Genomic DNA, 25,390 nt, shown 5'->3' with positions numbered 1-25,390 from the left:
CCAACATTCCAAAATATTTTTTTATAGTTAGTTGTGCCAATTTGCCCTTGAACAGTCCGGTAAAGCTTATTTGTATTTGTTTCGATGTTCATTATAATTATTCGCTGGGCGTGGTCACTTTCCTTTACTTTCTTTAGTTGGTACAAAGTAATGCTGTGAAACATATATAATGAGGTCATAGTATAGTCAAGCCTGGAGTGGGCATTATACCCAAAGTAACTATATGCAGGCGGCACATCCGATTTTATTCTGCCATTCTGCCACTTGAGTTTGATCTATAGAGAGTATAGAGTATTTCTTGGTCCTCTCTTAGGTTTTTGTCGCCAATTTGTTCTCTTTGTTCCGTTTGCTGAGTGTTGTGTATCATGTTATGTGTCTCGCTGCTAGTTGGTTTCATTGGGGTCTGTAGTTTGACGTTATTCAATTCTGTTTTCATTAGCATTAGAGCTCCAGTTGGATTCTTCATGAATTGGAATTTGTCCGGTATTTTACTGGATTTCTCGAACATCCGTGCAATCTAGGAGATAAGCGACTGGGACAGTCCTGATGCGTTGGTTTTTAACTTTTTTGATACCGTAGATTGCTGCATCTTTTTTACTTGTTTTGTTGATGTGCCTAAAGTCCGTTCCCTTCCTGATCTCATAGTATTGGCTTTGTTACGCGGGCTGATTTCTCTGTATTCAAAATGTATTTTTAAGTTGTAATGGTCCCCACTCTGCTGCCTCTAACTAGTTAATGAATCCGAATATTCCACAGGGATTTGCACTTCCACCCAAGCCTGTCTGCCTTATATAGCGTGGAGCCGTGTTACCACTTCCAAGTTCATCCCAGATTGACACAGTTTGTACTCCGGTATATACAGTACGCAAGTAAGAGCAACTGCCGTCAGGGAGGGGCAATGACTGTGGATATGCGTTAGTAAGGCGTTTGTAAGGCAGCAACAGTGCGGTAGGTTTTTACCAGACTATGAGTCAGAGATAGTATTTTGTACAGGCTAATGGAGGTTTAGTGCAGCTTATTATGTTTGCCTACTGTGTGTTAGGCAGTTGGACAGTGAGAGGGCAGCGTGGCTAATTCCTGACCACAAAACACCCCCCACCCAGTGTCCCGATGTCTGATTTCGATAACAAACTGTGGGCTTTGGTGGGCTTTAGTGTGCTCAGTTTGGTGGGCTCAATTCGAGCTGCCCATAGAGCTGCTCATAGAATATAGAACAACCCCACCGTTCACCAATGATTGTGAGCTCGCTGATTGTATACTGTATACTGGACGGTCTAATTTGCCTGTTTGTGCAAGCAGGCTTACCTCGTCCACATCTCTGCCGCCACTGCACAGTTAGTCCACGTCGTCCTCGCCCTCGCCTCGTCCACACTGCCCTCGCCTCGTCCACACTGCCCCTCCGTGGATGGATGGGGCCACTTCCTCCCTGCTGCTACCGCTACCGCTGGTGCAAATCAAGCGGCAAGGCGGTAACCCCCGGCCCCCAGGTGTTAGTGCGGGTAACGTGGGAAGGGCGTACCTGTGCACCCGAGCAGAAACAGGACACAGGGACACAGGTAATGGACTATCGCGTCGGCTCTGTTTTTTTGCCTTCGGCCGAGACACCAGCAAAACTCTCTGCGTGGCCCTCTTAGCATCTCAGCGGCATTCCAGGTTCTAGCGGCCCCTACACGCCTCAGCCGCCGCCGCCGCTTCAGGGGTTCTCGGTGGATGGTGCTTGGTGCTTCTGTACAGCTCCCGACGGGGGGCTACAGCAGTTACCGCGTGTTCCGCTTTGCCTGCTCGCTGCTCGGTTTATGGCTTGATGCCCAACTCCTTGGTTGGGGTTTTTGGTTTTTGATTTTTTGGCAGACCCCTGATACGGTTTACTTGTAGACAGACCCCTGATGCGGTTTACTTGTAGGTTCATGGGATTCTGTAAGCAGGTTGAAAGGTTAGTGGATTTTGAGGGTTTGGTTTCAGCCCCTGCTTTCGGCCCCTGTCCGGGCAGTCTTAGCCGTGAAAACCACTTGGACCGCGGCGGAGCCTGCTCCCTCGCCACGCTCCTCCTTCGCGGTGCACACGGCGCACTCAGCTCTGGCTCCCACCCGTGCCACACCTTTTGCCGCTGCGGGGGAGGCTAACTCAGAGGGCTCGAGGGGAAGTTTGCTGCAGTTTGCAGCCTGCGGGACTCGGGCTTAGAGGTTGGAGCCTGGACCAGGTAATTTCTCTGTGTCACTGGGTGCAGCCGCTTCGAATCGCTTCAAGGCACCACTGTCAGCTGCTCCCCCAGCAGTTTAGCTGCCTCACCTGCCTCTCACGGCTCCGTGACCCCGGCGCTGCACCAGCGTGGTCTTCTGGCTGACCCCTAGACTCGGAGGGCGATGCGGGATACTTTCGCGATGCTAGGCTTCTAACGCCCGTTGCAGCCGCCGATGCCGTTGCTCTCCAGTTCTCCTGCCTCCACTCGCAGCAAAAACCCGCCCCTGCCCAAGCACAGGGTTAGAGCGGGCAAGCGGCTGGAAGCGGGCGGCCGCAACAGATGGGCGGGCGGGCAGACAAACAGGGTGGGCAGTGATGCTTAATCGACCCCTGGCCACCAGCAACCGCGTCTCAAGTCGGCTTAATTTCCCGCTATGAAATCCGTCTCGAGCAACACGCTGCTGCCGCTGCGGCTTCCACACTTCCACGAAGGAGTTCGATAGACTCAATGACGGGCTCTCTGCAAATCAAATCCAGGTGGTATGGGGCACAGCAGATCACACAGTCAGTGTGCACAGCCGTCGCAACCTCTGGCTCTTCATCAGACATCAATCGTTCAAACATGTCCCCCCAGATATCCAAGTTACGTCCTGCATTCTCATTAGTGTAGACCAAGCGGAGCCGTTTCTTCTTTGCCACTCCCCATTCACTCACGCTGGCCCTCTATTTATCCAGTCTGGGTGGGGGGTGCATCCACTGTATAGCAATATGGCGTCTGGACAACACAAACCTAAAAAGGGCGAATCTATGTTGCATTCATACTCCCTTTTTTTGGGGTCAAGAGGACGCCCAATAGGTAGTGCTTAACCAAGGACTTAATATGGAATGTCACACCATCTTGTAAGGTTTGCAATACCTTAGTATAGTAATCCTACAACCTCACGCAAGCCCGTGTCGTATGGAGGAACATCACAGATTCTTGACCACACCGAGGGCACACGATAGAGTGAGTCTCATTAAAATGAGATCGCCGCTGGAGTGCCAGGTAGGTGCAATGTAAATAGTGGAGCTGCATGAGCTTAAATGGGGCACTGCTAGCAATCTCCCGAACATGCACAAATGCTCATTGCCATTCATTCTCTGTGAGGGGTCGCGGCAGGTCTGCTAGCCATCTGTCCTGGAGCTTCGTCGAGTCTGCCTTGCCGTCCGCCTTCAGAGCTTTACATGTGCGCAAAATAAGCCACGTAGAGGAGCCAGAGTCAAGCAATAATTGCAATGTCTGCGATTCTTCCGGGTCATACGGAAAACTCACCCATACATCACGGGGAGTGTGTTAGATTTTCATATATTGCAGAAATTGACCCAGTGGTAGTTGATAGTGGTCGCTCACATTCTCAAATGAGAGGAAGGTTCAATTAAAATACAGAACTCCATCTCTCAAACTTTCCCCTGCATACCACTGTGTAAGGTCCATCACAGTCTGAATCCGATGGAAGCTGTGGAGCCAGTGAAGGGGAAGTTGTCAAGCGTATGGGGCCCTGTGGAGCACCAAAGTAACTGCCCGCTTCCAAACTCCTGCAACCTGCCAGACAATGAATCCCTACATCAGGCACCTCTGGAGGTCTGCTCCCTCAGCCCACTCCGCTATAAAGCCTTCTCAATGTTTGGATCCTCATCGCACCACTGTGCGGCCTACTGCAGTAATCCTGCAAAATAATAGAGGTCGGAGGTCCGGTAGGCCAAGGACTCCAGACTCCATGTCTAGCTTTTGCATCGCTTACTTCAAACTGCGCCCTCCAGCACATACCAAGGAAATCAGAAGACTATTCAAAGTAGTGAAGGTGGTACGCAGAATGCAGCAGATGGAGTTTTATAAGACATATAGGCAACGCGGGAGCAGAACCATTTTGCTTAGAGCCACTCTCCCCATTATAGAGAGAGGGAGGTAGTTCCAAAATCGAACAGAACCGTCTAGACCCAGAAGGACCGCTCCCATGTTGAGCGCTTAGTTAGTCTCAGCTGTGTGGGTGACCTGTATACACAAATACTTAAAGTGGTGACACTCCCACCAAAGTTCCGCCACTGGAAGAGTGGCAGCATCTATCCCAACTAACCCTGCCAGCTATAAAAGAACCGAATTCTGGTGATTGACCCCTAAGCCCAAGACCATCACAAAGGATAGCACCTCCATATACTGAGAGGGAGTCTTCTGCGTAATTGGAGAGGCCACTGCACTCTGCTCTGCAACACTCCACTCTTCGCCACTTCACTCTACTCTGGAATAATCTACTCTGTGCCACTGCACCCCCTACGCCACTCTACACCACTGCGCTCTACGCTACTCTACTCTGCGTTGCTGCACTCTATGCCACTGCACTCTGCCACTCTACTCTGCACCACTGCACTGTAAGCCACTGTACATCACTGCACTCTGCCCCTCTCTAATCTACACCGCTGCCTACGATGCCGCATTGGATGCTGCTGCACTGTACGTCACTGCACTTCACGCCACTATACTGTGCAACACTTTAAACCAATGCACTCTCCGCCAGTTAACTCTACACTGCACCGCTCTAATCTACTCTACTGTATTCTACGTTGCTGCACTCTACACCACTGCACTCATCACACTACTCTATGCCACTGCACTCTCCAACACTCTACTCTGCAACACTGCATTCTACGCCACTGAACCTTGCAGCACGCCACTCTATGCCACTGCACTCTACTCTGCACCACTTTAAGCCACTGCACTCTATGCCACTCTACTGCATTATACGACAGTGCATTATACAGTACTGAATTCTGTGCCGCTTAATTATACCCCACTGCACTCTAAGCCACTATATTCTGCAACACTCTAAGCCAATGCAATCTACACCGGTCAATTCCACTCTACTACACTGCACTGTACGACACTCTATGCGACTCCACTCTAGGATACTCTACTCCACTCTTTTCTATTCCACGCCACTCTCCTCTATGTCACTAACATTTAGCCATGTTGAACAGCAGACAAGCTGCTTTACAACATGGCTAAAACACATCAGCAAAGCCAATAGTTCATGCATAGGCGCGACCTATTGGCTTTGCCAATGCTTGGTAAGGAGTGGAGCTGGACTATTTTCAGCAGTCAATTTCAACGATAAAGAACAGGGTCACACAAAGAACAAAGACCAGCTATTATAAAGTGCTACTTTCCGTAAACTAAGTCTAATGGAAACATAAGGCAGATTGTTATCAGAATGGCTACAATGACAGAAATGAATTCATTTGGACGAGTCCAGTCGGGCTAATTGCATGCATCATGAAGTTGCCATGGGGATTCACAATATCCATAGCCTAATACGGTGAAATTATACTGTGAATCAAATTTGTGTAGAGTTGAGTGCATCTGCATGTCATCATTAGAATGTTAGCTACGTTGCTAGCATAGTATGTTAGCTTTTGATTATAGGAGTTGATCTTTGTGCTGTGAAGCTGTACTGGAGGTATCTGCCTTGATTCTCAAATAGAGCTATTTGATCTTCATCAGATTGACTGGAAATTGGATCTTTACATTGGCGACGAGGTGGTCTTCTCTGCGCAGGGGGCAGAGACAATGATACCTTCACCCCTGGATTTATGGACTTATTGGAGATTTATCTACCTGTTGAGATTTAGTTGGAACCTACAACTGCTGAAATCGTGTCCTACCTCCTTTGGATATACTGTGCGTAAAATTTGTTGGATGAAAGAATATTTACTACACTTTCCAAGATTTCATTTGAAATTAAAAAATCTGGATTCTTCAATAAGTAAAGGAAACATTTATCTTCCTTAATGTTCACTAAAACTTCTGAAGATTTGTTTAAATATTGAACCTGGATGTTTTAATATACAACCTGGATGTTTTAATACTGAAACTTTAAGGATTTACATGCTTACCTGAGAAATATCAAGAGTGTTAAACACTGCATTCTTTGAACTTCTTCCTAACTGGTATATGGTGATTGCGGCCATGAACAGAGATTTTCTTTCGGCGGCCATATTGGATTTTCTTCTGAGCAAGCTCTACCTCCCTTGAAAAGAGGACAGAGTGTTTCTTTCGGCGGCTATATTGGATTTTCTTCGAAGCAAGCTCTATCTTCCTTGAAAAGAGGACCGAGTGTTTCTTTTTGCTGCCATATTGGATTTTCTTCGAAGCAAGCCCTATTTCCCTTGAAAAGAGGACAAAGTGTTTCTTTCGGCTGCCATTTTAAGAGATTGGGCGGATTTTCATTAGAAAAACATTACTTACGATCATTTTTATCAAAATACAATCGCGACTTTAGAAAACTGCATCTATTTTGAGAAATATTTGAAGAAAAGAGGAGAACAGTTTTCTACAGTTTGGAAATATTGAACTGGAAAAGACTACAACAGTTTAGAAGTCTTTGGAATTATAAATAGAAGGACTGGAAAGGAATTATAAATAGAAGACATCAAATAACCTGGTTTGTTATTTTAAACTATTGTTTTTTCTTTTTATATTAACTTATTGTTTTGATTTGTTGTTTTCTTAACCAACACTTTCCTTCCAGGTACATTGTATTATATATATATTCTAATCCTTTTTTTAACATTATGGGTGAACAATCCATGTCTGCTCCTCCAAGTTTCCTTCCTACTCCAGGTGATCCGGCGATCCCTTGGAAAGATTGGAAAAAACTATTTTTGACTTACATTTTGGCTACTGGGGCAGATAAATATGGACCCATAAGAAAGCAAGCTATATTACTCTATCCTCTTGGAGTTGAAGGGCGTTGATTATATGAAGATCTATCTGAGATCTCTCTAGGAATGGGAGATGATCAACCCATTAATCTATATGAAATGTCAATGAAAATGTTAGAGTTACGCTTTACTACTAAAGTGAATGTGGTCCTTGAGAGGCATACATTTTTAAGTCGCAAATAGAAAGTTGATGAGGATATTGGTACCTATTTTGCTGCATTAAGGGGTCTATCTCTTACATGCCAAGTGGTTGGCCACGATTGTCGTAGCGCCAAAGGATGGAAACAAAATTTTGTGTGTGTGGACTTACACGATTTAAACAGAAATATTTGGGTAGATAGCGTTTCAGAAATATTTGGCAACGGTTGTCTAACAGCTATGGGTGGTGGTACTGTTTTCAGTGTGATCGATATGTCTTCGGCGTATCATCAGATAGATTTGGAAAGTGGATCAAGACATATTACCTCTTTTGTGAAGCCGTTAGGGGCATGTCGGTATTGTAGGATGCCTTTTGGCTTAGCATCCGCCTCTGCGGTATTTCAGAGAGTGATGGAGAGGATTTTTGGAGACATGAATGATGTTTTGTGTTTTCAGGATGATGTTTTAATTGTAGGAAAATACAGTGTACACCATGATATTTTTCTGAATGAGGTATTGAAAAGAATGGATGATAATGGACTGACCATAAAGAAAGAAAAGGTCAGTTAAGAAAATATAGTGCGATGTATCTTGGACACGAAATTTGCAAAGATGGTATTAAGCCTAAGAAATTTACCATTGCTGCAGTTAGAGACTCTCCCATTCCAAAAAATAAGGATCAGCTTAAGTCGTTTTTAGGACTTGCTGAGTATTGCTCAAAATTTGTCAAGGGTTTTACAGAAATTGTTGAACCACTGAGACTGCAGATGAAGAAAGGTGTTACTTTTACTTGGAATGAGAGTTGTGACAAGGCATTTAATAACATTCAAAGAATCATCATTAGTGCTCCTAATCTTGGGCATTTTAATGTTAAGGATAATACTTTTGTTACTACTGATGCAAGTGCAGTAGGGGTTGGAGTTGTTTTGACTCAGTTGATTAATGGTGAGGAAAAGATCATTGGATTTGCTTCCAGAAGATTGCGAGATGCGGAACTATCATATTCTATGATAGAGAGGGAGGCCTTAGCGTGTTGTTGGGGGATTAGGCACTTTAAGTACTTTGTATAGGGTCTTCCTTTTCATGTGCAAATTGATCATAAACCGTTAGTTCATTTTTTTCAAAGGAGGCAGAGCATTAGAAGGAAATATTACCCCTAGGATATCAAGGTGGATCCTGTCTGTATTTGATTTCAATTTTGTTGTTGAATATGTTAAGGGTCTCAGGAATGTAGTAGCAGACTATTTATCTAGAATGCCAGTTGAGGGTGTGGAAAATAATATGGACGACATGATTGATGTAGTACATGATGTTAAAGGAGTTGAACATGCTTTTAGCAAGGAGGAATGGGCAAATGCCATGTCAAATGATGAACTTTTACTACAAGTGATTACTTGTGTTTCTCATAGGTGGCATCAAAACATTATTGAAGATGTAAGATTCAGAAGTTTCTACCATGTTGAGGCTGAACTGAGTGTAAGTGAAGGAAAACTATTGAGGAGATATCAATTTGTACCACCAGCAAGTCTGAGAGGGAAAATTATAAATATTGCTCACGAGGGACACTTAGGCAGGAATATGACTAAGAGAAGGGTACAACAATCGTATTGGTGGCCTGGAATGGATAGAGAGATTGAGGATGCAGTAAGAGAGTGTTACGCTTGTGCTCAAGCGGATAAAACTAAAGTTGTAAGGCAGCCTTCATTGGTGTCTACAACTTTACCCAAATGTACATGGGAAAGAGTGGCGATTGATTTTCTTGGGCCAATTGTCAAGCTTGGTACTCGTAGCAAGTTTTTGATGGCCATTGTTGACTACCATTCTAAATAGTTTGTGGTGGAAAGCACAGAATTTATAAATACTCAAAGAGTTGTTGACTTTATGGAAAGGGTGTTTAGGAATGAAGGAATACCCAAGACACTAGTGTCAGATAATGGTGTGCAATTGGTGTCGAAAGAAATGCAGGAATTTCTTTCTAAATTTGAGATCATTCATGAGAGGGTTCCTCTATTTATGCCACAAGCTAATGGTTTAGTGGAACAAATTAACCGATTGATTATGGATAATATTCAGTTGTCCCTGTCTAATGGATTGTTTTGGCGAGAAGAATTAAAAAAATTGGTGTGGTCTTACAGGATTAAGCCGCATTCAATAACAGGGGTTTCTCGATTTATATCTTTAAAGGGATGTGAACCTGGTGTCAAAGAGGTTCCTGGTTGGTTGAAAGTGAAAGATTGTGTGTGGGTGGACAGAACTGCTGTGGAAGATAAAGTAGTTAAAATGCAAGCTGAAGCTACTAGATATTATAATGATAGGAAGAGTGTGAAAGATATTAAATTTGAGATTGGTGATTGGGTGACCATAAAACGTGGTGGTGTCACTACAAAGGGTGACAGCTAATTTTCTGCACCGATTCAAGTGAAGTCTATAAAAAGAAATGTTGCTATCCTATCCGATGGATCAGCTTGGAGTACTGGAAACATATGCAAATGCCGTGCTCCGGTTCATGTTTCTGAAGATTGATGTCTTTTGAATATAAAAATATGGAAATTTATTATATTCCTTAAATATGATTTATATGAAAATATAAATGTATAATTTATTTAGTGTATGTTAAGTAAGGAGATGTGTAAAGTGGAGTACATCTGCATGTCATCATTAGAATGTTAGCTATATTGCTAGGATAGAATGTTAGCTTTTGATTATAGGAGTTGATCTTTGAGCTGTGAAGCTGTGCTGGAGGTATCTGCCTTGATTCTCAAATAAAGCTATTTGATCTTCATCAAATTGACTGGCAATTGGATCTTTACATTTTCCTTGTGAGATTTAGGACTTAGAAGGCAGCCACCTTTGAATAAAATACACCTGCCACTGTAAGTCAATGTATAATTAAATATCATTCTTTTAATAAGTATACAGGAAAGGGTTTTCAATTTATTTTGTCTGGTATGTCATTTAACAATAGGACTAACCTTGATTCAAAAGAATTTCACTTAAACAGGTGTAAAGCATATTTAACAAGCATTGGAAATGCAATAGGTCTCGCACCATTAGAGTTAGTGCTTTTAGAATTGTTTATGGGTTTTTTTTGTAAATGTTTAGCATTTTTGTTTCCTGTAGCCAATGCTAAAGAATTACAAATAAAAAAAGCCATAAACATTTCTTAAAGCTCTAACTGAAATGGTCTGAGACCTATTGCACTGTGTGAGGGTGAGGGGTTGAGGATGAGTGAGGGTGAGGGTGAGAGTGGGTGAGGGTGAGTGAGGGTGAGGGTGAGGGGTTGAGGGTGAGTGAGGGTGAGGGGTTGAGGGTGAGTGAGAGTGAGGGTGAGTGAGGGTGAGTGAGGGTGAGGGGTTGAGGGTGAGTGAGGGTGAGTGAGGGTGAGGGGTTGAGGTTGAGGGTGAGGTGTTGAGGGTGAGTGAGGGTGAGGGTGAGTGAGGGTGAGGGTGAGTGAGGTGTTGAGGGTGAGTGAGGGTGAGGGTGAGTTAGGGTGAGGGGTTGAGGGTGAGTGAGAGTAGTTGAGGCTGAGTGAGGGTGAGTGAGAGTGAGGGTGAGTGAGGGGTTGAGGGTGAAGGTTTGAGGGTGAGGGTGAGCACACAAGCTTAGGAGTATGTCTTAGCACAACTTGCCCTCACCAATCACCTTTCACTTCTCAGGGCCTATGGACTTTCAAGGCTACAGATAGCATCTGCCATGTGCCTTAGAGGAACATTTATGTTTTAAAAATGTATTTGACAAATAATTATCGATCCATAGTTCAGCGCCGGCGAGATTATGCATTTTTGATATTTTTTGTTGCTGCACAGGCACTCGTGAGCATCATCTTTACCAGACTATACTATGGGTGGGCCGAGAGTTAGGCAGTCCAGGATCTGGGTGTTGCCATTTTAGAATGGCCCCTTACTTGCCAACTGATGGAGAATTGTTGGGTGGTCTCACTACTACTCGCTGATCTTGTAATTCATGCTCTAATACAAATGAACACTAAATAGCTTTTTATTCACCATCTCAGCAAGAGGCCAACAATTGAATAAGCAGAGTGTGAACCCTTCAGTGAACAGCACCAGTGTAAGTTGTGGATGACTTGAGGATTGTCGCTCATATTTTAACAGATTCGTAACTATTTCACATACATCTTTTTAGTACGAAAGATTCGCTGTTTTTTATTTTCTCATCTCTGATGCATTTTACTTGTTTCTTTTCATTCCTGCATAAACCATAGAGCCAACTCGGCACAAACGTGTTATAATGTGGTCAGAGGGAGGGGCACTAGATGACGAGATGTGGACTACCGCCACATTATGCAAGCTTGCCAGAGCCTCTGTGCCTTGTGGTAAACTACAGCTGTTCTTGAAGTGCTCAGAGCTGCTTCTTCATTCAACGTAAGCCATCGCTTCACTCCAATGAGAGCATCTGAGCATCCTGAAATTGACGTCCTTTGCATAATAAAAGTGTTTACATACCTCAAGCTTCTTTCTCTAGGATTCTTTCTGTAGGATTTCCTTCTGTTTCCTGCTCAATGGTTTCTTCAATGAAATGTTCTTAATTGCTTGTTTCTTTGCTGATTTTTTGGAGAGCAGAACTAGAGCACAGCTTGTAGCTACTCCTTTCAGTCTTTCGTCATATTTCAGTTACTGGTGCGTGTACTGCATCATTGAGGCACACGGCCCTGGTGCTGGGTGTGCAGGGTCGATTTTTACATTGACACAAACATGGGAAATAAGTGGTGCAAATTGAAATTATACTGTTTTCGTGCATGCTATTTAAAAAACAAAAATACGCTATTCCCTCAAAGTTATTACCAGCAAAATAACGAGAGTGTAGTTTGCACAAAGCTCTAAAATAGCACTGGAAACAAAGACAACAAGTGAAAGCAAGTTGCGGTAAAGCGGGTTTGGGCTTTCATTTAATGTTATTCCCGAAATGTGCTCCAGGCAACACGTTAATCTCTTTGTACGTCGTGTTTGTGCTGCATATTTGGAGGCTTGACAATAACATGCTAGTTGGGGCTGAGCAACACCAAAATGGTTAAAGGGACTGTAAGAAGGGACGGTGCAAGGAAAACAAACTGCGAGGGGCGGAAGGAAGGAGACAATGTAAAAAAAATTCAAATGAAAAGAAGCGAGACGGGTCAATTATATGTTCCCTCCAAGCGCAATGCCGCTGCCAGCAGCGGCAGAGCAAGAAAGTCAGCACAAACAAACGGTGCGAAGAGGTGGCTCAACATATAACGATGCCGACTTTGGAGAAGGAGAACAGGGTTCGAGCCTCAGCGTGGGCGGCATCATTAATTATAAATTAAATAAACTGAGATCTCCTGCATATTAAATATAAATAAATAAACAGCGTGCGTGGGGTGAGGGCAGGAAGCTGCCAGCTATTTAACCCCTTCAGTGCTAATGACAAGGGTAACTCGTCATGGAGTTTCCATTGATTTCAATGGAAAGTCAATGGGAAGAGGGGGATGTACCTTAGCAGCCAAGTGGTTAAAAAACAAAAATACGCTATTCCCTCAAAGTTATTACCAGCAAAATAACGAGAGTGTAGTTTGCACAAAGCTCTAAAATAGCACTGGAAACAAAGACAACAAGTGAAAGCAAGTTGCGGTAAAGCGGGTTTGGGCTTTCATTTAATGTTATTCCCGAAATGTGCTCCAGGCAACACGTTAATCTCTTTGTACGTCGTGTTTGTGCTGCATATTTGGAGGCTTGACAATAACATGCTAGTTGGGGCTGAGCAACACCAAAATGGTTAAAGGGACTGTAAGAAGGGACGGTGCAAGGAAAACAAACTGCGAGGGGCGGAAGGAAGGAGACAATGTAAAAAAAATTCAAATGAAAAGAAGCGAGACGGGTCAATTACATGTTCCCTCCAAGCGCAATGCCGCTGCCAGCAGCGGCAGAGCAAGAAAGTCAGCACAAACAAACGGTGCGAAGAGGTGGCTCAACATATAACGATGCCGACTTTGGAGAAGGAGAACAGGGTTCGAGCCTCAGCGTGGGCGGCATCATTAATTATAAATTAAATAAACTGAGATCTCCTGCATATTAAATATAAATAAATAAACAGCGTGCGTGGGGTGAGGGCAGGAAGCTGCCAGATATGGAAATACCAGCATCAAAGAAAACAAGACGGAGGGAAGAGAGGGGAGAGGGGAGGGGGGAGGAGAAATGCGACACGGCGGGAAGGGGCAGGCAGGATGACTCAGGGGAGGGGGCAGAGCGGGGCAGAGCGGCATGTGGGTGTGAAGAAGCCGGGCCTTTGAAGTGAAGCTAAGCTTCACTTCAAAGGTGTCGGAGGAATGCGGGCGGCTGTGCACGCGCTTTTAAGCTCAATGCACATGCGCATTGAGCTTAAAAGTCACGGGCACTGCAAGGAATCGCCACGATTCCTTGCAAGTTAGATAAAGAGTAGATGAGCCCCTATAGTCTCGCTTGCTCGATGCGCATGCGCATCGACAGGCGAGACCTAAAAAGATAATAATCTGTAAAACATGTACTAGTTTCTCATACAGATTTGTAACCAAAAAAATCACGTTTACAAGAAAGTGTTCCAGACAAGTATTTTGCTTAGTTTTTTTCGAAAAACCTGTGTTTCCGTTTCATCGAAAGGTCAGCTCATTTTTACAAGGAAGGGGGCTGAATAGCTGGAAATTATGTTCCCGATTTTAAATCAGACATGAGCCTCATATTTATTAACCGTCCACAGAGCCAGACACATGCAAGGAGCGCGCCAATATGCAAATATGCATTGTGTTTCTGTAACCTCTTATTCAGTATCAATGTTTTGGCTTAAACCACGTGGGTTTAAAAGCAACCCTCCAGGAAACATCTAAATTTGTATCTGCAATATTCAGTAATCTCTGAGCTTTGAATAACCCTCTAAAATGACAATGAAAAATTATTATTCTGAATAAAAATCAAAGTAACCCTCTCGCCCTTTCCTCAGTGCACCCTGCTGGTGGCACCATAAGGATACTGTCTTACCTAGGCTCATGGATGTGCTTTGTCAACTCAGAACTTAGGGGCACATGCATCAACCAAAATTCCGGTCGCAATCGGGCAATTCGCAGAATCGGCCCCTTTGCGAAAGGTATTTTGGCATTTGGGATCTATCAACCCAAATGCAAATTCACAAAATAGGTAATCGCAAAATTTGCGATTATCTAAATTGCAAATGCATTTAGGTAATCGCAAACTGTGATTCCCTATTTGGAATGCAACAAGCCTTTCTGAATGCGACTTCGCATTTAGGAAATGCTAATTACCATCAACTGCAAGTTGATGGTAATTTGCAAAAGCTCTGAAAAATGCACAAAAGTACATTTTTCCACATGTCGGTGTTCCACATGTGCGCACATTCCAATTTCCGGGTGGGGGGGTGCATCAGGGTGGCCTTTTGGCCCCCTTTGCACTCTTGAATTTGCAAGCGCAATTTGCAAGTACCTATATGGTACTCGCAAATTGCGCATGCAATTCCCATTCTTCCTATGGACCTCTAGCCATAGGAATGAATGGGAAGCTATTCCTTAATTGCGAATCGCAATTTCCTATTTGCAATTAAGGAATATGTAGGAATCGCTAATATTTTAGCGAAACATACATGCACAGGCAATTGAGATTGCATAATTGTGATTCCTTAATAATCGCAATTAAGGATTTGCAATTGCCTACCTTGATGCATGTTGACTACATGAACAACAGAACGACCTGGAAAATCAAACTACAAAGCATAAAAGGACCGCTATAAGTTATACAATAATTGTAGAAGCACCAAGGATTAATAAGTGTCATCTTAATGGAAACCTGAAATTTACAACAAATTTCTCTAAATACAAAAGGTTAACACAGCTACATGACGATTAATGTATTCAGTCTTTTGACAGTAAAAATAAACTTACTGGATTCAGGCAGGCTCCGTAAAGTTTTACAATGTTGGGATGGTTCACTCGAGATAATTGTCGAAGCTGCAAGAAACAAGCATATGATTCATTTCGCTGAATTTAAGAGTATTGCTCACGCTTATTTTGACAGCCTAATTAATACTTAAAACAAGACTCCACGTTAGAATGTATAATCATACTAGCTTTTCCGTTACATTGCTTAAATTACCTTTCAGCATGCATAACATAGTGACCCAAAAATATGAAATATTTGTGAAAAATAAAATGACACTGCAATAACCCATAGAAAGACTATATACAAACGTCCACTGCTCTCTAAACGAAGGCTCATAGATTTTTTTTGTATTAACATGTTTCAGTATTAAGAGTTTAAAACTGATACAATCATAAAATCAAATGCGTGTAATACACACCGAAAATGTACAAGTGTTCAACACAATCAGACGCAGTTTGCCAATATAGGAAACCTCTACCTAACGGAGACTAGAGTCATTCATGAATAAATCGGCAAGGCGACAAAAAAAGAAGGGGTGAGAGGACCAGTTAATGCCTGAGAATTACGTTCCAAGGGGTCACAGCCATATATGTGAAAATGAAGGCTTTATTTAAAAAGAACTGATCAGTACCAACTGGATAAACACAAGCACTTTGCCTAGGGGATCACAACACCATATCAATGTTTATTTTGAGTTCATAGCATGTGTGTTTGTTAGACAGCTTAGCTAATGATGACATTCTAAATAAATCCAGTTCCGTTCCTCACACGAGACAAGTGTGCTCCCTGGTTTTAGCTCTATATTTAAATGCCCCTATGGATGAAGGTATTCAGGCAGCATGAACTTCATGGTGACCCAAGGTCTCTTGCAGATTACCCTCAACTCAGTGTGAGCTAGACTCCATACCTTGTTGATCCTTCAGCCAACCTCCAATATGCAAAGCAATTAGACACCACTTAAACAAAGCAAGGCAAGACAAAAAGAAGTACTGCACTTCAAGGTGTCAGAGATAAAAGCTTGTTGTAGCAGCCTTTCCTTACCTGTAAGAGAAGTGTTCTGCTCTTGTCTGGGGTAAGTATCATGAACAGTAATGTGTGACCATTACATTCAATACAAATCTCGGAGGGAAAGTGATCAAGCTCTGAAATGGACTAGTATTTTTTCCTGAAGAAGTGTAACCACTTGGAGCACACTGTTTATGTACTGTAAGGTACACTCAATACGAACATTAATTGTAATGAGAGGCCTGGTGCTTTGTTTAAAAGCTAATTTAGCCCAGAGTCCGTTTATTAGAAATGAAGAATGATGGTATACTTTACTCGATGGGACCACAGACAGTTTCTTTTTTGTGGTTCTCAGGTGGGAGGAAACATATCAACTTCAGTTTTGAAAAGGTGCAGTGTTTCTGATAGAATTCGGACAGTCAGTGGCCTTGGTGCCAAAGCTTAAACAACCATAGAAAACATTCCCCATGTTCTTCTACAGCCATAATGCAGGTATAAATCGGAATAGCAGAATACGCATATGGAAGTGACCTGAAAATGGCAGTTGTGTGTCTGTCATGCCTTCCTGAGAGAATTGTTTGTGGTTTACTGTTAAGGCCAAAAGGTTCTCAAGATAGAGCTTATGCACGCATTACCTGTGGGAACTAACGTTGACACAATTCATTTGGCGCGAGTGGCCAAATGTTAGAGGGTCTCAATAAAGCTGGTTTCCCATGTGCGGTTTCTATTTTTCACAAGCAAGTAGTTACTTGCATAGTTAAAATAACTGATTTAGTGAATCTGAAATTATTAGAGAATCCTTGTAGAACATTTAGCACTAAAACAGGTAAACCGTTTCCTTCTTTTTTAGGTCTCGCCTAGCGACGCAGCGCATGTGCTGCACACTTTGACGAGATCTATTGTTGTCGATGTAACTGCTGAAGGGGGACAGGAGATGTGCACGAGCCCGGACAGGCAATGTGCACGTGTACGGCTTGCAGCGCACAGCACCACACACTCGTGGATGCCAGCTTTATTAAGGGAGGAGCAGCAGCATCTCTGTTGCTTGTCTCAGTGCCGCTTGCTGCCAGCCTTGGTGTTGGATGTTTTAGAGTGGGCTGAGCGCACCCCACCGCCATTACCTACTGTTGCTGGCGCCAGTCCTGTGAGTACGTAGACATCTGTGTGCACAGGATCTTTGGCAGGGGCGCTCTGCTTAGAAGCACCGCTTGCCATACTTTCACCAACAGGCTCCAAGTGGAATGTGCAGAGTGCCTGTCCACTCTGTATTGTTCGAAGAATTAATGCAAGTTTGTTTTAGTTGTGGTGGTTTTTCATTTCCAAGTATTCGTATAGCCCTCGGCTGCTGGAGCGTGGCTTCATAGCGCTGAAGGCTTCCTGGAGGTTGACGTTTCATTTCTGCACGGCTCTTACAGCACAGTGTACAGAGGTACTCATTTCCACAACAATTTCATCATCCAATACACAACTAACTGAGTAATTACTCAACCCGCCACAATACCTACTGACGCCAGACAAACAGAGGGTCAAATGTCGTCAGTAGTGGGTAGCACAAGACTCAAATGTTGTAACATTTGTATAGCGCCTAACACCCTCTTATTCGGTTTGCAGCACCCACCAGAAGAATGCTACGCTCTTGTCCTCAGTGTCACGTGACATTAACATGTTTGACAAACTCCAAACATGAAAATGAGTGAATGGCTTGTGTAGCCCAGCCTTTTTATGTGGGAGGTGTGGCTTTAGTGAGGATTCTCTTTTTCTTGAAGCGAGGTGTGTTATCTCCCTGTGCAATTTCACACAGCGGTGCATTTTAAAGAAATAGTTTCCAATTACAACAGTCATGGGTTTTGCAAGCTCTTCCGAAGTGTGGCTCACGTGACATCATCTAGCAGTTCTTCAACGTTTTCCCAGAGGTGTCGTCACTTCCGCCTGCCACTTTCTATCATTTCCCCAGTTTGCACCTTCCGAATGCTTCCTCTAGACCATGACAGGGATTGTACTTCGGGTACGGCGTGGGAATACAAAGCATTACACAGAACCCATTATCACAGTCAGTGGGGAGTGAGTCTGTTCATCAGGCTAGAAAGCTCCCCTTGGCCCAGACATGAAGGTCCCTAAATTTATAACACCGTGCAACAAGTTTGCATCACAAAAGTTACACAACCAGAGCAAAGTGTTTAATTGGCAATTACTTGGTAGCGCAAACTATCTTTTGCGCTGAATAACAGTCATAAAATAACAGAAAGTAGTGTACCTTTGCTTCGAGCGAGACACTAAGGGTGGTGCATGGGCATTCCTATTCAACCACTTATACTTTTGATGCAAAGCTGTATCTACTAAACTAGCATTTGCAATGCAATAAGTGTCATTTTTAGAAACTTTGAGCAATTGGTATTGGAAATGACAATGCCTTTTATTATTGCAGGTTTGTTTAAACAAATAAATAAAAGGCATTGTAATATACAATGTCAAAAGGTCAAAATCTCGCAAATGCGAGACCTATTGCATTGCAAATGCTTGTTGTCACTGCGTGAGAACATGTGGCGCTACTAAGAGGACTAAGAGTTACCAAAGATGGGACATATACATTTAACTGAGTGAGAAGCATGGTTTTCCTCGACACACCCTATGGAGCTACACCAATCAAAGGCACCCAACATTTTGTTTGTAAGTAGAACTTGACCATGAAGAGAGTTGGACTCTGATGAAAGTGATTTAGAACAGTGGCTCTGTGCCAAATACCCTTCCTAGAGAATTTGGTTCAAAGGACCTGCTCAGCCCCAGAATTTTAAGTGTCTGCTGTATTTCCCCATGAAGAATAACCACACAGGACTACTGCAATAACAGTTCAGATGTAACTAGGCAGCATGGTACTACAGGCCCAGAAGGACTTACAACTGTGTGCTTTCCCACCAAGAACTTGCTGATCCTTGCAAACAAAGCCAGACCGGCAGGCGTTAACTATTTACAAGGGGCAGAATACTGGTAACATTTTGGATTACATTTGTAGAACTCTAAACACGGGTGGATGTGCTGCATGAATGCGGCACATGCTGTTGCAACTCTTTTAGAAACAGGTGTGAGGGACAGTGCCTTACGATTGTTCATTTAATTTCCTGACAAAGCTACAGAGGACAGGGGTATCCCTTTTTCGCCCCTAGTTAATGTCTTTCTTGCAGAACCCCTCAAGGATCATTAAAAATCCTTAACTTTGTTTTAACATACAAATATCTATGTAATAATGATTAGATCATATGACTGCTTCCACTTTAGCTATGCTGATGACAACCAAATCACCACCAGGCTGGATGTTGAAAAAGCAGCCATACAAATTCACCTACACCAGAGTCGAATATCAGTTGCCCACTCAAAGTAGTAACTCTCTAATTTTTATCAAAAATGGTAAGATCGCAGTACATATTCTGCATCCCACCACCTCATGGCCCAACACCTGGTGGCTGACCATGATGAGTTACTTCTCCCTAACAAGTTTATATGGTATGCAACTTGGGCTTACTGTTGGACAGTGAACTAACACTGAAACTTCAAACTGATGCTAACTGTTTTTGTGTTTTTAAATTAAAAAACTATTCTTTCTTTATTGACAGTAAACTGTTGCAAGACACTGATCCAAGCTGTTCTCATGCTTGGATTATAGAAGATTTTCATGTTTGGATTTCCAAAATTTCGGGTGGCATAATGTGCAGGTGATTCAAAGTTCAGCTGCTTTGCTGATTTTGGGCTTTACCAGCAGAGATCACACTATTCAGTACACTGTAGGTCTCCACGACTGCTAATTATGAAAGAAATGATTTTCAAATGTCTCCGCATTTGTCATAAGACGATTCATAACAACCACTCAGTCTTCCTACAGTGTTGACTTCATAGCAATACCTCACTGTTAGTCTAACTACATAATGTTTGGTAAATACCTCAAGATTTGGGTTGTCACTCAGTCGTCTTCATCTCAAGTGCGTCAGCAGAAAGCTTATTACATTTTTCATCTCACCCTTGAGGGTGCAGTTGCCATAAATAAATCAAGTTCATCCTTCATCATCAACTCTAAGTTAAAAATTTTAATTCTAACAATTTCAATTAACAGTTTAGCCCACTATTTTGACAAAGCAACAATTTTTAAAATGCTGCATCAATGCAGCTAAGTTATTTGAGAAGCCTACATTATTCACAATTATTTTGGTTTTACACTCATCAAAATCTAATTTACAAAGTATTTAGCATCCACCTAAAGATACAAATTTGGATTGTTATTTCAGTATGGGACACCCAACTTTTAACAGACTGGGTCAACAAAAATGTTTGTGTTGCTGATATTTGTAGCTCAAAAGCAATCAAAGCAGTTAAGGGCGTTGGTTTATTGCACATGGACCAATCCTATAAGTGACATTTTACCTTCCAGGAAATTTCTTTTTTTTCCAAAGGGACACTAGTGAATAGTTTTCTCTTGTGCAAGGCCAGCAAACGGTATCCATCCCAGGTAACTTAATCTACAGCAGAATGCTTCTAGTTTCATTTGTGGTCTTGTTAAGCCATGTAATAAAACTGCCTCTTTGCTGGTGTATGTGTGTGTATTCAAAAACACAACCTTCTGAGGCCACTGACCCAGAGCTACTGATGTGCTAAATTTACATTTATGGCTAATGCTATAGAAATGAAAGCCAATGAACTGACAGTCTGTCAATATTGTTTTCTTTTCTGTAACAACTGAAACAGCTCATCTGTATGCTTGTGGGATGTGCACATACAAAACGACCCATTGCCACTGTCCTGCGTACCTAAAAAAGTATTTTGTGAAAACTCTGGATATCAAACATAGGAAGTAAATTTCATTCCATCACAATAAAAAGTTGGGGCAAGGTGCACTTTTATCTTCAGTGATGTTTATCATAGACTTATTCAAACATTTCAAACATTTCAACAATGAGTAACATGTATCATCATGGTTTTGAGACTGGGTACCAGAGTGAAAACTGGAAAGCATACTTAGAGCAACAAAAAAATGAAGCACTGGCAAAACCTTGTGGTCAGGCTTATAAATGGATGTGACCCGATGCTTCTGTTCAAGCAGTCACTCATTCATCCGTCCCAACTTTGAACTAGTACATCAATTAATTTAAAATTTTCGCTTTTCTTTCAATCACACCTTCACTCACCTATAATACCACACACATAAAATCACCAATCGATAAAGAGGCATTTAAGTTTGCAATAGCTTCCTTAGCGTTTTTGTTGTGGTCATGGTTAAAGACACACTGTCCAAGAATAGATGAGTATTACTTTTGAAACAATGCTGCAACAATTGTTCCAGAGCAGTCTTCTGCCTCTGCTAGTGAACCTTGATCGTCTACCTTCCGTAATGAGGCTTTTAAAAAATTGGAAGGTGGGGGAGTTAAGATCAAGGCTGTCCAATAAATGTTCTGAATCATGTCCCTATGACTAGCAGCAGGCTACCCTCCTCCATCAATCCACAGCATTGTTTACTGTACCGCAACCCCAAATCTTGTCCCCAACTGGTTGTGTTTAGTGGAATCCCCAAGCACCTGTGAACAGTCTCAGCTTCCTCCCCCCAGACTCCATAGCGCTCACAGACACTCGTCATTTACTCACAATAGTATGGTTCTAGGCTCACATGAACAGTTCTGCAACAGTTTCTAGTAGCTCACTGGCTAACGCTGGTCCCATTCATGTAAGCACACACATAGAGAAACTTCATACACTGCCTGTGGTACAGTGAGCTGGACAGGAGCATCTGGTTCAGCACCAGGAAGGATAACTATATTTGAGGATTCACCAAAGAGCGCCCTTACCTGTGAACTAGATAAACTAGCACAGAAAAGCATAGACTCCACGTATCATTGTATACTGGTGAGAATAGCGACACTGTGAGGAGCCCTGTAATGGTCAAAACAATACATAATGCAAACACTGGTGGGGAAGAGACAGGAAATACACACAATAAGACAGAGGTTTGCTTCTTTACTGCAACACGCACTGCCCAGAAGCTGACTATATATGTTGATGTGTCATTAATACTGGAAGTGGCAGCCTTCTAAGGAGTGGGGAATCCACAGAAAATCATGCCACATTGCACAACCCTGCTGCTGGCACATAAGGCATGATAGGCGATCAAGTTTTCTTCAGTGGTGACTGGCCCTACAGATGCTGAAACTTTTAGTTAAACAGCAGGGGAGCACTCAGGAAATGGACATTAGCGCAAGTGGTTCCTTGTGGGGCACTGGGCAATAACAATGAATCTCCGTTGTAGTTCATGTGGAAATAGGTGTGGGAGTGAGGAGTCTTACTTCTGGTGTCCTGAGGTCACATTAGTTTTCGGAGCAAATGGGGCACCAACTCCTCCCCTTTAGCAGTTGACCCTCAGGGTAATGAGACAGACAGTCCAAGGATTACTCATGGAGATGTTGTGGGTTTGAAATTCAGAACTATGGCAAAGCAGTAACAATTAGTAAATCAATGTCCGGCTAGGACATTCACTTTTGAACAGAAAATATACTTTAATTAACACACAACTAAACAAACATAAAATTACAAATGTATGCACTGAAAATCAGACCTCCAAAGCCTCTCCTGATCTAGAGATCGGGCAAGGCCTCTTAATGTACAAAAAATAAATGCAAGTCACTTCCTATGATGTTTATCAGAGAGTTCATATTGTAAAAACCTATTGTATTCCTCAGTACTTCACAACATAAAACTCCTTCCTATTGTATTTGTCAGTGTTCCCAATGTAAAACTTCTTCTAATTGCATTTGTTATGAAATTAGGCCGTGTAAGCCCCTTCCTGTTGCATTTGACGGCAGGCACAGGCAGAGTGACCTTGGCGCTGAGGTAGCATGTACCCGGTCTCAGGATCGAACCCTTCCCTCTGTATCTCCTTTGTTCACCAGCTACCAACTGGAAGTTTCCAGTTAGGGGCGTGTCTTTATTGGTTCTGAATTGTACATTATGTACCGCCATGCTTGCTGAAGTCAGTCCCTCTGCAGCATTCCAAGGAGGCTGGTCAGACCGGACTCGACTTGAGTGTACCTGAATAAAATATACTTGGTTTGTATTCTCTACTGTCTGACTGACTCTTCATTTGTGTGGAAGGCTGAGAGGTGGTCGCGAGTGACCCGGGTGACCCTAATCATGTCACTTCCTTGAGTTGGTGCCCGAACAGTGAATCCATCGGGTGACCTATCCACGCCCATGGACGGATGGGGAGGTCAGGGCCACGTCGGGTTGTACGGGCAGACCAGGGATCCGTGCATGAGAAAATCCTGAACTCGCAGCTGCCCAGTCTGCCTGACCGGTTGGTTCCTCGCCCAGCGATCACCCCAACTGGGGTCCTGAACGGCGAAACCCTTGGATCCGATTGTTTGGTCCGAAGAGTCGGCAGTGGAGAATAGATTTGTTTGACCTGTGTGTACCAGGTGAGTTTGCTTTGGTTCTTTGTGGATATGGTACCATTTTGGTTTGTATTTGGTATGGTCTGAATTTGAATTTTGTTTGGTACGGTCGGAGGACCGCTTTGGATATGTAGTGTTTTTGAACAGTACGTTAGGCAACATAACAAATGTGGCTTACTTTTGAAAATGCCTTGCTTTAGTCGGTTCTTGGTTTCTTGTTGTCATTCTGCTGATGCTCGACTGGAAGAAAGTCAGCCAGCGCCTCCGGAAGGCACTCCAAATTTTGACATTATGTAAAACATGGAATTGGCCCCATTATGTTTAGTACGTTATGGCACAAATATATGAGGGTCAATGCGGAGTTGCAGTGGCCGGTGACGGGCACATTTGAAGAACAAAAAATGTGTTTTTTACAGGCGAAAAGGAGTAGGCAGTCAAAGTTTGATTCCCTCACAACATGGCAAAAAGAGGCTAAACAGAGGAGCAGGAGATAGGTATTGAACGTGAAGATAGGAGGTTTCGGTTGAATATTGATCAATCTTACGTAGCTGATCTTATGATTCTTTTGTCGAAGAATTGTTAGATGCTCGACCCCCACCTCTGTATGCCCCGCAAGGGGCATATCCCCCTCTTCCCAAACAGGCCCAGCTGCCTGGTTCTTCTGACTCTGCGGTCTCTGCCTCTGCTACTCATGCTCAGTCTGTCTTGGCCACGGCACCTCCTGTCCTTTCTTTGTCTTCATAAAGGAAAGAAGACCGCTGCACTCCAATGTATATGGTAATTTCGATGATACAACAAAATATACTATTCTTATTTCACATTCACTATCCAGATTATTAATCCGGTCACTGTATACGCTATCTTAGTTTACATCACGACTTTCGTTTTTTTCACTTGCACTGGAATCAAATAACGGGATGCTTCGTTTGAATCTTACTTATTCCCATCTTCTTATTCCACCTCTTTATGATTGTGATTCCCATCACTATTAATCCTCATGATCTTTCGCACTTCTTATTAACCTTTTATCTGGTATGAATCATTCTTGACCATGTGTTTTCACACGGTTTTGAAGGTCGATATTACTTCACAGCTGTATCCAAGTTTTAATTTATGACCACGCCATCATCCCTTGCACCTTGTTACCTGTAACAATGTTATTCTATGCAGCTTTCTCGCTCCTGAGTATCAGTATAGTTACACACCTTTCCTGTTTAATTTTTTAGACCCCCTGAAGAAGCGCTCACCAGCGCGAAATGCATCGGGGATTTAAAACATTGTGGATGTTGACATATGTACCCACTATGGACAATCAATGATGGATAAGCCTGTATAATTTCAACATATGATGTCAATATGATGGAATATTGGAATATTGTTGATGAACTAAGAGCTTACATTTGAGTAAAAATCTCAATTCTACTTTGGATTACTTGTTATTACTAATTCATAACACTGATCGTGTTCAAGAGTGCCCCAGGCTATTCTTACACTTTGTAAGATTTTCGAGACACTTTCTTTGTCTTCGCCGTCTGTGGCAACTACGACTGTCAGCTCTACTGCAACACCTATTGCTTCGGCATCCCTTTCACCAGCGGTAATGTTAATGCCCACTAATTCTGTTATCATTCTTTCTGTCTTCCTCCATTCCCCAACATTGCAGAATATTGGGATACCAGCACGCGGCCCTGAAGACAGAGACTGGATGAAATTCAAGGACAGATTAAGGCAAATGTTGATACCATATGACATGGGAGAGGCTGAAAAACAGGTAGTAGCTAATCAGACTGCGCAGTGAAACCGGAATCCTATTTATGGCGTGAAAGATATGTGAAATGTGATGAAAGATTATGAGCCTTTTGTGCAGCAGCATGCCCTTAAACACCTGTCGGCTACTTTGATTGGGTTTTGGAAGCAGTGCTTCAATGAGGCAGCACCACAGATTATCTATGATATTAAGGATCACGTCTACGTAGCGGATATGGCGCC

General features: G+C 42.9%; 1 protein-coding gene across 5 annotated transcripts in view; it reads right to left on the bottom strand.

The window, feature by feature from the left end:
* Nucleotides 1–25,390, bottom strand: part of MAP3K7 (mitogen-activated protein kinase kinase kinase 7) — a 323,646-nt gene that overhangs the window by 264,220 nt on the left and 34,036 nt on the right. For all 5 annotated transcript variants that reach the window (XM_078648255.1, XM_078648256.1, XM_078648254.1 and 2 more), the window contains exon 3: nucleotides 14,975–15,040. In XM_078648255.1, the coding sequence (XP_078504381.1) occupies nucleotides 14,975–15,040 (66 nt within the window). The remainder of the gene's footprint in view (nucleotides 1–14,974; nucleotides 15,041–25,390) is intronic.

Source organism: Lissotriton helveticus, chromosome 6 (assembly GCF_964261635.1).
Source record: "Lissotriton helveticus chromosome 6, aLisHel1.1, whole genome shotgun sequence".
In the NCBI taxonomy this organism is placed as follows: Eukaryota; Metazoa; Chordata; class Amphibia; order Caudata; family Salamandridae; genus Lissotriton; species Lissotriton helveticus.
Note: the sequence above shows the minus strand (reverse complement) of the source record. Positions and strands in the feature narration are given on the sequence as shown.